Source organism: Ananas comosus, unplaced genomic scaffold, assembly GCF_001540865.1.
Source record: "Ananas comosus cultivar F153 unplaced genomic scaffold, ASM154086v1, whole genome shotgun sequence".
Taxonomy (NCBI): domain Eukaryota; kingdom Viridiplantae; phylum Streptophyta; class Magnoliopsida; order Poales; family Bromeliaceae; genus Ananas; species Ananas comosus.
Genome location: NW_017891101.1, coordinates 12,058 through 25,293, shown reverse-complemented (window position 1 = coordinate 25,293; position 13,236 = coordinate 12,058). Strand labels below are relative to the sequence as shown.

General features: G+C 42.1%; 1 protein-coding gene across 2 annotated transcripts; it reads right to left on the bottom strand.

The window, feature by feature from the left end:
- Positions 1-1,642: 1,642 nt before the first annotated feature.
- Positions 1,643-4,771, bottom strand: LOC109704639. 2 transcript variants are annotated; one of them, XM_020225402.1, is made up of 2 exons: positions 4,521-4,771; positions 1,643-1,795 (listed from the first exon to the last, which is right to left on the bottom strand). In XM_020225402.1, exons 1-2 carry the CDS (start codon positions 4,705-4,707, stop codon positions 1,659-1,661), a joined length of 324 nt encoding a protein of 107 aa, XP_020080991.1. In that variant the 5' UTR covers positions 4,708-4,771; the 3' UTR covers positions 1,643-1,658. The 2 variants fall into 2 exon arrangements, with proteins under 2 accessions (XP_020080991.1, XP_020080990.1); XM_020225401.1 differs by having other exon boundaries at positions 1,644-1,801; positions 4,521-4,765.
- Positions 4,772-13,236: the final 8,465 nt, after the last annotated feature.

The following is a 13,236-nucleotide window of genomic DNA, read 5'->3' as shown; positions in this document are numbered from 1 at the left end:
CAATTAAACTTATTTAAAAAGTATTGAAAAAAAATTATTTTTTTAATTAATCTTACTTTGTCAAAAAAATTATTAGATCTATTCAAAAAAAATTAAAAGCAAATAAATTATAATGAACAAATAAATCTAAATAAATTTAAGTTCCATTGATATAATATAGTTTTTTAATTCTTTCATATTTTAATCTTCTATACAGGCAAAATAAATTTATGCCTTGATCCATTGTTCACAAAATTTGTTTTTGAATTCTATTTTGTTTTACCTTTCTAAATTTGGCCCCAAAATTTTATCGTCAGTGGTGAAAAAATTTTTGATTAAATACTATCCATTTGTGAAACAAAAATGGGCACTGTTTTTGGGGTGCGCCAGCCCCCAAAGGGCTTGGGCCGTATGGGATCGCAATATTGTAAATTAAAAATTTGCCCTCAGTTATTGATCTGCAAAAACAAAATAAGATTTAATAATTTTTTTTTAACTTTACGTTAACAAGTTGGATTTATTTGATTTTTTTTTTTGTATTTTATAAAAGAAAGACTGTAATATGGTCAAAAGAAAGAAAGATGTTTTCGCATTTTAAAAATTCTAACCTATAAAAATTTCGATTCTGCATTAGATATAGTTGTATTTTACATACAAAAAAGCTTACAAGTATATTAATTGATGAATATAATAAGCTATACATAGCAAATATTCATAATTTTTAATTAAATCTTTCAAAATAATATTATAAGAGCTTATTAGAACTAAAAAAACTGAAATAAATCCGTACCAAAGCGTGCCAGTAGGACGGCATGCGTATCCATCGGCATGCAAACGTACTATGTATCGGCACGGTATCGGCACGGAAGCATGCCGGTGCCATACCGTGCCAAGCAAACAGCGGCACGCCCCGTGCCACAGCACTTTAAACCTTGATCTAGATCAATGCACGAATCAGCTGTTGCAATTAACTAAAGAAAAGTTCACATCTAAAGCCACCTAGAGTTTACTCGTGTTAAATTATATGACACAATCATTTTAAGCTGGTAGAGAATGATATTTTCATTTTATTTTTATATTTAACACTCACCTTCACGTTTGGGCTTGAGAGCCCTATGACGTGGAATTAAATGAGAGGAAATCAATAATGCTAGGAGCTTGCCGTGACTTGAACTCAGAACCTCCTGCTCTAATACCATGTTAAATTATATGAAACAACTATTTGTCTCTAAAAGCTTAAGCTGGTAGAGAGTTAACAACTTGGGTTGAAAATATTCTCACAGAATAATATTCTGTCCCAGATAATGTCATCTCTATCACCACCTATGCATCTCCAACTAAAATTGACAGGTAATCTATTTGGCTCCAATATGTTGCAGTTTTATTTCCATAGTTCTATTACTATCATACTATATGATGAACTACTTCATTTTGTTATAAGTTTATTGTTCCGGCACTTGGAATGACATACATAACCCTAGATCTTCTACAAAACAGCGCAGAACATCAGCGTCTTCAGTCTTTAGGAATGAAGTGAAAGAAACAAGGAATTTCCTTAATGACATGACTAACATTACAATCTGTATTTACTTTAATTAAAACAGTCTACGCTGATCAAACACAAATAAAAGATGTTTAAATTTTAAGAAGGTTCAAGAAAGTAATTCTAAATCTTAATATTAGCCATAATTCCCAACAACCTGTTGCCACTTTTCAGCTACCATCCGACCAAGAACACCTGGGCCCACAATCAGCAGATCATTTTCTCCAACAATGTCAAAGCAAGATAACTTCATTCCTGACTCATAAGAAGTTTCTGCACCTATGAAGCAAACAGAGGCTTTCAAATTATATATACATCAAGCACCTCTATACTTCTACCCTAGAAATTTAGAAGGATATGCTTTTAAAAACTGCGCTAACAAGGGTATATGCAAAAATTATTTTTTTTTATAGAGGTTAACTTGTAACTGATGATGTTGTGGGGATATATATATGTAAAAGCCTCAAGATAGAAAAGGAACTTCTGAAACGCTTACGCAATACTAGTGCTTACACAAGAAAATCAAACATTATAATCACAACTTCATATCAGAGCAGTCTGTTATTAGATTTAATAACACTTGTTATTAGATTTAATCCCCTCTTCTATTTGATTTCATTGTTATTATCACGGCCTGCGTCGATGGGCAGTCTGTTATTAGATTTAATACCCTTTTGAATAAAATTAGTAATTTCAGCACGCAAAGCATAACCTCCAATCCCTTAATATAGTGTCAAACTGGTGCTATCAAAATAAATCTATAAATTTAGAACCAAAGATTTAAGGGCCATCGGCACAGGCCATGCCTACCATGCCGATAAAATATTGGCGCGATATAACCCCCCGTGCCCAAGGCACGGTTCAAAATCTCTCTTCTTTGAAATTAGGAAGTAATTATCTCAATAAAGTGTAAAAGGTTTGATAAAGATATACAATAAGCAACTAGAATATATTAGTGCCAAAGAAAATAAATATTTCATGTCATAGTGTGTCGCCACATATGTATTTTATGATCGACACACACCGGCAAGACATGGCATGCACCATGACCTTCCGTACCAACAAATTCTCAACACGACCCTATGCCACGGCACTTAAATCCTTGCTAGGAACAGAACAGGTCAAATAACATGGTTTTATTCTATTCCTTATCGGGCATTGGCACATTCGAGAGGAGAAAATCGATAAGAGTTGTATGTAGGGTAAAAGGAGAATCTAAACCACCAACACATTAATTGAAACGAAGAGGATGATCAGTTTATCATAAATCATGGTTTATTTCCACAGTTAGGCTCCTGACTAAACTAGCCATCAATGACTATCAACTAGGAAAAGATAACATGGACATTATACTTGGTTTTAGTAGTACTGTTAAGTTTGGTAGCTTCAGAGCGTATACGCACGAGATCCATTGCCTCTTCGTCAAGCAACAAATAGAATTTGCAAACTTTCATAAACGATGAAAAAAGGTTCTCCATTTGGTAAAAGGATCAACTATTCCACATTACACATAGGGCTCCTTTCAGCAGTTAATTAGCTAACTAACCTATCGATCTTTTTTCTGAAATGCACTAATCCATCAACCTTCAAAAAGGTATTAGATACATTGAAATAAGTGCTGCACTACCACAGATAAGAACCTGCGGATGAACAGGCGATAACAGTAGGGCTACTGGATAAACTACAATTATAATTTCATCAAGCATGAACTTATAAAACCTAATCACCAAAATCCAAGGAGGATTTTTGCAAATTTTGGATCCAAAGCTGTTGTCCTGAATCTAAAGGTCCTTCGCCAACATTGTGATAGATTTACACACAAAAGATCTCAACCGGAGGCATTTCGGTCCTCAAAAATATATTACGAGCCATAGTCGAAGTGGGCTGAAATTGCAAAATCAAATAATGTGTAGTGCTTTTGAAAATGGCAAAAGAAACAAGCATAATAGCATACCAATAAATTTGTACAATCAGTATTTCCTGAAAGTACTGCTGTTAAATTCTTAAATAACAAAAATGACATCCAAAAAGAGATTAAGAAACCACCATTTGTCTCCAAAAGCTTAAGTTACCAAATAACTAATTTGATATTTTATAGTCAACACTCCAAACGCTTAAGCTACCAAATAACACTATTTTAATATTTCATATTCAACACTCTCTCTCACGTGTAGGTTCAAGACTTTTACCAAATAACACTAGTTTAATATTTTATATTCAGCAATCCCCCTCGCGTCTAGGTTCAAGATTTTTTGACATGCCCAAAACGTGAACTTGGATTTGAATGGAAGGAAATTAAATTAATTGAATCTAGGAGCCTGGCAGAATTTGAATTCACGACCTTATACTCTGAGACTCTGATACCATGTAAAATAACGTGAAACAAATATTTTCGTCCAAAAACTTTAAAGTTGTCAGAAAACAAGGCTTTAATATATTATATTCAACAGTCCCCCGAACATCTGGGCTCGAAATGTGAATTTGAATTAAATGGAAGGGAATAAAATAAAGGCTAGGGTCTTGGTGGGATTTGAACTCGGAACATCTTACTCCCATAGCATGTGAGGAAACAATCATTTCTCTCCATAAGATTCCAGCAGTGATTCTATCAAATTTCACTACTCTAACTACTTGAGTGTAGATTTCATAATAAATAAATAATAACCAATAGCTCATGAAACCATTAATTTTAATTTTAATTCAAAATTCTTGATTCAGATAACTCAAATCAAAACAAATGAAAGGCTAAGGGGTGCTAATAAAAAAAAACAGGGAAAAATAGATCAGATTCCACTATTCATGAGATTCTGCTATTCATCGAATCTAAATCCTAAGCCCAATCGCAAGGCCAACCAGTTAAGCACGATCGACCAGAACACGCATTGACGCAACCAAACCCTAGGGTCGTGCGAAGAATAAGAGGAGGAGGAGGAAGAGGAGGAGGAGGAGGAGGAGGAAGAGGATGAGGAGAGGGCAATGGCGAAGGAGAGGAGCTCACCGACGGAGGCGGAGGCGGAGGAGGAGGAGGCCATGGATACGGAGCGAAGGATGGGGCGAGAGCGAAGGGGAACGGAGAAGAGCGTGGAGGAGGAGGAGGGGAGGGAAAGACGAAGAGGAAGAGGAAGAGGAAGAGGAGGAGGATGAGAGGAGAAGCGAATCGCAGCGGCGACAACCACGACTCCCATTGAAGAAGAAGAAAGATTAGAGTGGGAGAACAACAACGGGGCGGTTTTATTTTAGCAAATCGGGTGACAAGGAAGAATCCACGTATCTATATCTATGCATTACATTATCCATAAAAAAACCATTAATTAATTAGCAAAAGCACTATTTGGACCTCCAAGTCACTAGGTACCATTTAGTTCGGGAATAATGATTTTGGGGATAAATTTGTTTAATTCTGGAATAGTCTGCTATTCTAGAATAATCAGGGATAAAAATAAAATAGTATTTGGTTTGTAAAACGATTATTTCTGAAAATAACAGAAATTATGTTTGGTAAGTTTCTTGGAATAAATAAGAATAGTGACAAAAAGTGTTAGATTAATTTTATAAATACCAATTTTGCCCTTAGCTTTCATGTGCAAATATTTTGTAAGTTACCCAACCAATTAGATGCAACATTTAGCTAAACAAGAGAACATTTTATACACATGATTGCTAGATTAATTTTATTTTTAATTTAATGTCAGCACATTAGAAATTATGGTAGTAACATATCCTAAAGAGAAAATAATTAAATTTAAGAAGTTCAAGTCATTGTTAGATAAAACTAATATTGTTAAATTATACAAGAAGGCTGTTAATTACATCTAATTCAAAATTATAATAAAATACAATGCTGCTTAATTACTACTATACAAAACCAAACAACATGAAGCTATACAAGAAGGATGTTAATTACAAAATCCCAAAGGCAAGAAAAGATGAAGAAGAGACATTGTATTGAAAAATATCAACATCCAACTCATACAAAGCAATTCAGGAGTGCAAGTAACAATGCAAATAGTTAAAAACATCCAATTACGGGAAATTTAACAACAGAACAAAGTAGGTTCAAGGTGAAGACAAGATACACAACTAGATAAAGCAAATTACAAAGCATGTTCACACAAATTTATAAAAATTATATCATTTCCAATATAGCCTCCTATCTATTGTTCCACAGTTGCTCTGTGATCATAGTGTGAAGGGCGTCACCTCGCCGAGACTCATCTGAGCCAATAGGAGGTGTCGAGTCATCATTTTGGTCGTCTGTGGGGAATTGGTCCATTTGCATGTTGAAATATTGTCACGCCCCGGGACCCAGCGGAAGCCCGCCCGGCGCGTGCCCAGACCCGCCATACGTCTAAAACGTATAAGGCGTCTAGGAACAACAATAATAAAAGCAATATTAAAGGACATCTAGGAATATCAGAGCATAATAAATGTCTAAATGCTACAACAAAGGATGAGGAAAAGCTGTAAATCCACTAAATAAGGCATAAAGTAAATACAATAGGAAATCCCAAATACAAGTGCTAAGAGTAGATACATAGGTGGTCTCTCTACAGGGTACAAAACTCTCACTCTCTCAACTACAAAAGAAAGAGTAAACCACCTAGGCAAGTAAGCTCCTCGCTAGCTAGCTACGCGATCCCCTTGCCGCGATCCCGTGCCTCCGCCGGCGCCGAAGGCTCTGAAAAGGAAACCATAAAACAGGGGCGTGAGAACTATCAAAAATAGTTCCCAGTGGGCGATTACTGACTTCAGTGAATGCACCACAAGGCCCAAAGCTACAAAAGAGGTTAGTGACTATAGATGTAGAAAAGCGAAAGGTAAGTAAAATGTAACTTACTATAACATGATATCTCTACTTAGCCTAAATAGCATAAGTATGAAACAACTATGCATGAAGTAAAAGTCTCCAACTATCATAATGTTCACAATGCGAAATAATAAAGTTCTATTGTTTACTATTCTAGTCAATGTCCAAATAATACTCTAAATCATCATCTGTCCACATGTCATAACGAATACTCAAGTCGAATCTGAAGAGACCCACCCGAAGGCTGTCTATAGCCCTGAGACCCACCCGAAGGCTGTCTGGCCGGTGCCGAGCCTAATGGCCCCGTGGTAGTCATCATCCCCATCCTAGGGATGGGCCTGTCCCACGGCAATCCACTTCGGCGCCTAATCCCGCACGGCGAGTATGAATCGCGATGGCCATCTCCGGAGTGCCGGCTTGTAGGGAGCGACCCTCACAAGCATGTGCGAATGAGCACAATGGCAAGTAATCAAACGATCAGTCGCAAGTACCAAATTCTCATGTTCAGTAACATGGTATACAGCAAATGTCCTCGTGGCCAAGTCACTATTTCATTATATCTCAAATATGGAATATAGTTGATGTCAAGGTGGCCTATTATCAAGTCTCTACGTTGCAGTTTAATAATTCTCTAGTCCAAGTACCTCTTTATGACACTATGGCTCATTTTGTCCCAACATGAATAATAAATTCAAGAACTTATAATTTCTAGTCAAAATCGAAGCATGAAACTTTATTTCCTATCATCTCATAGAGTATTCGTCGCATGCATATTAACAAAGCACATTTGTCTCTCTACTATATAGAGTAACTTTCTTGATGCGTAACATATGAGTTCTAAGCATTCAAAATTTCCATAAATGCTACTAAACATGAATATGCATGAATTTGAAGAGAAAGAAAGCATTTAACCACTTAGGAGGAATTTCCTCCGATTTCAAGGAAGCCAAACCCACCGATGACAACGAAACTCCTCGTGCGCTCCAACGAGGGTGTCCTCTAGTCTCCTAGTACCTTAGAGGTACAAGAACAAGTGTCATCTAGTCGAAACAAAGGACGCTAAGCTCAATCATTAAGCATATAGGGCTAGGGTTGACAAAAACTCACCGATTGCGAAGGAAGCTCTCACAATCTCCAAATGGGAGCTAGAGTCCTTCCAATCTAACCTAAGCAAAGGTTCTAAACCCATCAATTTGATACAAAAGCCCTCAAAACGAAAATCCCCAAATCTAACCCTAAAATGCCAAATCTAGGGTTTGATCTAGTAACATCCAACAAAATCCGAATCTAGAGGAGAGAAAAAGCTACAAACCTCTTAAAAGCTCCAAACCAAGCTCCAAAGTCCTCTAGGGTTGAAGGTTAATCCTCAAACAAGCTCCAACCAAGATCTCACACTTCTCCAATGGTGAAATACCCACAAAAAGTAAGAAGGAGAAGAGAAAAGAGATCAAAACTAGCAAAAACCTAACAAAAATGGAGAAGAAACCATAGGGGAGGAGTTCTCACCTTTTCTCCACTGGTCTAGGGCTCAAAGGAGCTCACAAAGGGGCTGGGGTGTTATATATAGGTGTTGCAACAATTGCAAAAACACCCCTCCACGAAAACAGCCCGCTCTGCACTGTGTACCGGTACACGGGTTTGTGTACCGGTACACTGCCCACGAAATGCCAAACCCGAGCCTCGGGTTCGCTGGGAAATGCTCTGTGTACCGGTACACAACCACGTACCGGTACAACCATCAACCCCGTACCGGTAAAGCAAGTGAACCCGTACCGGTACACGGCCTGCTGAAGGCCACCCGAGAGCTGACCAAAAATCCAACTTTTTGGATTTTGGTACACAGCTTTAAACCACAATTCTCGGGACTCGAACCATAGGTCGGGACACTGTCAACGACCTACCAGAAAGTCTGGAAAAGCTCGACACACAAATCAAACACTCGAACCTCGCAATTTGCAAAGGTCCAGTGTGTTACATTAGTTCTCACCCCACTTTTTTACAGGTCCGAGTTCGAGTTTCCCGGGCGAGCGTGAGGATCGCGGTAAGGGCCCGGCGCCCTAGTTGCATTAGCCACCTACCCTTTTGTATTAGCTCTACCCTTATTTATATTTGAGAGTAGATGATGTATAGGGTGAGGTTTGAGTGCTTGTATTTATATTTTTGGAAGAATGTAAAAGATTGAGCTAAATGTACTAAGTTGAATGAATGTAATAGATAGAACCTTCTCTCTTTATGTACTTGTATATGTTTCCATACTTGTATCTTGCTCTTGGTTGTTGCACTTGTGGTGCTTCTTGATCGTGTATTTATGAATTGATTCCTGGGTAAATTCTTATACATGATCTGTTGATTAGCCTTGGGCGGACAGGGGAGATCCTGTCCGTTCGGCGTCTGTTCGACGCGCCCGGGGCCGGACCAAATTGGTAGCGGTCTCGGGGCGTGACAGATCTAGTGGTATCAGAGCACCGGAGCAAGTAAAGAGATAGTCTAGGATGACCTAGGAGACCCTAGGTTGGTAAACCCTAAGGTTATAGGGACGTCAGTGAATGTGAACCAATGACGTTGGCGGAAGTTGATTGATTGGGTCGAAGTTGGTGTTATGTCTCTAGCTGTGAATAGAGACGGATCCAAGTGACACTAGTTTCTTGGCTCGTAGTGGTTGTGTCGGCGGCCGACGATGCAACAATAAGAGTCCAACACTAGAGCACTTGCGAGCTTCCGCCCGATTTCATTGTTGAGTTGTTTAGTTTCGCGAACGTTGAGAAGTTATCGGGTTAAGATAACTGACCGTGTTGTTGCTTTTCAGGAGCAAATGTCCCCAAGGCGTTACGTACGCAGGTCTACTCCGGTACCGCCTTCTGCGGAGCCCGAGCAGCCAAGATCGGAGGAGGTGCAGGAGCTACGGGAGCAGGTCGCTGCGATGTTGGGCGCGATGCAGCGCCAGGAGGCTCGGTTCGAGCAGCTCCAGGAAGTTGTGGAGCGGCAAGCGGCGGCGGCCGCGAAAGCAGCATGAGATCGCGATCCGCCCACACCTTCGGCACGCACGCCGGTCGCGGCCCAGGGTGAGGGCATGGCGGCGGTTCCGCTGGCGGCAGTTCCCCCGCCGACAAGTGCGCCTCCGACAGCTTCGGGTTCGGCGACACTTGATGCGACGGCCGACGAAGTGGAGCGGGAATGTGCGCTGACGGCTCTGATGAAGTTCATGAAGTTTAAACCACCAACTTTTGAAGGGGGAAAGGTGGAGCCGTCGGCAATGGAGTCTTGGATTGACTCTATGGAGACCCTCTTCGAGGACCTATATACCCCGGAGAAGGATAAAGTGCCTCTCGCCACCCATTGTCTTAAAAAGGCGGCGAAGGTGTGGTGGAAGCGGTTGAAGCGGGATCGACCCTCTGACCTTCCACCAATGCTCTGGGAGGAGTTTAAGAAGGAGATGTTCGGAAATTACTTCCCCGACACTGAGAAGCGGAAGTTGAAGGAGAGGTTTCGCAAATTGAGACAGGGGGACCGTTCGGTGGCGGACTATGAGCAGGAGTTCTCCCATATCATAGATTGCGTCCAGGACGTTGTTAAGGATGACGCGGATCGAGCCGAGTGGTTCTTGCGGGGACTCTGGCCGTGGATATATCGGGCGGTGCAATTGTTCCAGCTCACGACTTTCGCCGAGGTTTTCAACAAGGCGTTGTGGGCAGAGCATGGAGATGCCCACGTGCGGGAGGAACGCGAGTTGTTGGCCGGATCCTAAGACAAGGGGAAGAAGCGATCGGGCGGCGGTTCGGGGGGACAATCTAGTTCGAGGAGGCCCCCGAAGCATCCGCGGTCACAGTCGTGGGGCCGTGGGCCGCAGCGGTGCCCTATCTGTGGAGATCGAGGCCATCGGGCACCGCAGTGTAGACAACGACAGGGAAGGTGTTTCAATTGTGGATAAGAAGGACACATCAGCCGCTACTGTCCGGCAAGGGCCTCGTCTACTCCGTCGGTCGCATCAACCCCAGCGCCCCCGCCTTATCAGGGAGGGGCCCCATATGTCCCCGTGTCAGCAAGGCGTGCACTGGCGCCACGCCAACCGGAGGTGACTCGATCAGCGCCGAGCGGACGGGTGTTCGCCGCTCAGGCCCAAGTCGAGGAGCCTATCCAAGTTGAAGAGCCTGATGTTGTGGCAGGTATGGTTCTAATCAATGGAGTTCGCTCCAGAGCTATATTCGATACGGGTGCCACGCACTCATTTATTAGTAGGGCATTTGCACGCATGCATGACATACCCATAGAAGTAAGTGGCAAGTGGCGAGTCGAAGGTCCCGACTCGTCATTTAATACCTATACGGAGTGCTCGTCGTGTCCGGTGCAAGTGGGTGATTGGATAATGCCCATCCGGATGTTGGAACTCGTTAAACTGGAGGCGTACGACGTTATTTTAGGCATGGACTGGCTCTCGAAGTATTACGCCACGATCGATTGTAAGAATAAATTGATCACCTTTCGGGAGCCCGGACAGGGGGAGTTTGTTTACCAAGCTTGTCGAAGTTCTTGCTTCGTCGCGACAGTATCGGCGACGAGAGCTAGGAAGATGGTTAGCGGCGGTTGCGCGGCATTTTTGGCGACCGTCGTGGAGGTGGACCAGGTGGTGCCGAAATTAGAGGATTTATCGGTGGTGCGGGAATTTCCAGATGTATTTCCCACGGAGTTACCGGGGATGTCGCCGGATCGGGAGATCGAGTTTGTTATAGACTTGATTCCCGGGACGACGCCAATCTCAAAGGCCCCATACCGCATGGCGCCGGCGGAGATGAGGGAACTGAGGGATCAGTTGCAAGATCTCCTCGACAAGGGGTTTATCCGGCCGAGCGTATCGCCGTGGGGAGCGCCGGTGTTGTTCGTGCGCAAGAAGGATGGCTCTTTTCGACTCTGCGTGGACTATCGAGAGTTGTTATAGGGTCACGATAAAGAATAAGTACCCGTTGCCCCGAATCGACAACTTATTTGATCAATTACAGGGGTCACGAGTGTACTCGAAGATAGACCTACAGTCCGGCTACCATCAGTTAAAGATTAAGTCGGAGGATATTCAGAAGACCGTGTTTCGTACGCGCTATGGACACTATGAGTACACGGTTATGCCTTTCGGGCTCACTAATGCCCCGGCGGCGTTCATGGATCTAATGAACCATGTGTTTAGGGCGTGCTTGGATCGATTTGTCGTGGTCTTCATAGACGACATCTTGGTCTATTCGCGGAGTGACGAGGAGCACGCGGAGCATTTGCGGATAGTGCTTCCAATCCTTCGGGAGGAGAAGCTATTCGCAAAGCTAAAGAAATGTGACTTCTGGCTTCGAGAGGTTGCCTTCTTAGGGCATGTGATTTCCGAGGGCGGTGTCTCGGTTGACCCGAGGAAAGTCGAAGCGGTCGAGAAGTGGCCACGCCCGACGAACGTCATGGAGGTCTGAAGCTTTGTGGGCTTAGCGGGTGTCACGCCCGGGTACCAGCGGAAGCATATCCGGTACGTGAACAGACCCGCCATACACCTGCAGTATATAAGGCGTCTACAAACAAGCAAGTCGATAGGAAGAAAATCATAGGAAATTCTATCCTGATATCAGAGCAAAGTACAAGTCAACAATACAATCAACAATAGAGTAAAGGAGTATAGTCCAAAAATCTCAACCAAAAGATGAGTATCACAACTAAAGTGACTATCCAAAAGTACATATACATCACGGGGTAAACAAAAGAATAGGTACAACGGTGGTCTATCTATACATAGGGACATCACCCTCGGCCGTAGCCCGAGTAGCAAGGTGATCGACTAGCACGCTCCTAGTAGTCCCTAGCTAGGCGCGACTCCCTTGCCACGATCCCTAGCCTCTCCTGTAGATGGCTCTGCAAAAACAACCACCAAAAGGGCGTGAGAACTATTAACAATAGTTCCCAGTGGGTAAGCCGCCAGCCTCGGCGAATTACACCACTAGGCTCATGATGTACTGAAAGTAAGTAAAAGCAGTAAGTGCATGATATAGAAATATGCAGTGCTAACCGGTAACAGGCATGTATTCAACATGTAAACATGATTTCTGCAGTAATGAATCAACTGAATAATAGAAGTATCACAACTACTATAAACATGAATATAAACATAATCACAGAAGTGTAAGTACTACTGTACACTATAACTGATGCTCATTCATTACTATCATTATCATTTTCACTTTCCTTTTCATTCACTAGGACCTACTCAAGGTAGTCCAGCTTGCGCCGTGCCTAATGGCCCCGTGGTAGTATACACTCCCCACGGCAATCCACTTCGGCACCCAATCCCGCACGAGCAAGCAACTGTCGCGTAGGCCAACTCCGGAGTGCCGGCTTGTAGGGAGCTACCCTCACAAGCGTGTGCGAATGAGCACGATGGCAAGCAAGCAAAGTCCAATGACCACATGTCTCAATTTTCATATTTTCATTTACAAGGTTCTTACCCTCGATCCTCTGATCGGAATGTCAATACACAAATAGGAACAGAAGCTAGTATCCACTAGATTGTAAACATGTAATGGTAAAGCTAAATCACATAGCATTATAATCTTTCCACAAGTATGGCACTATCAACATAGTCATGAGCATATCATAGTTCTCTATGTTAGAGTCAAGAGAATGTCATTGTTCTCTACTTTAAAGTGCATCCTACACTTGTTCATCAGTCATTCAACTGTATTGAATATGAATAGAAATACTTTCATGTATATATGTTCTCTACTTTATAGAGATTTATTCTACTTAAGCATCACACATCCCACTGATATGTTCCAAATTCTCTATCAACCACATATGCACTCAATGCATCTAAGCGATTATTCTATTCTATAGATACATATAGAACATAGGGGAGCTTCACTTGCTCTGGTTAGGTCCGACCCAC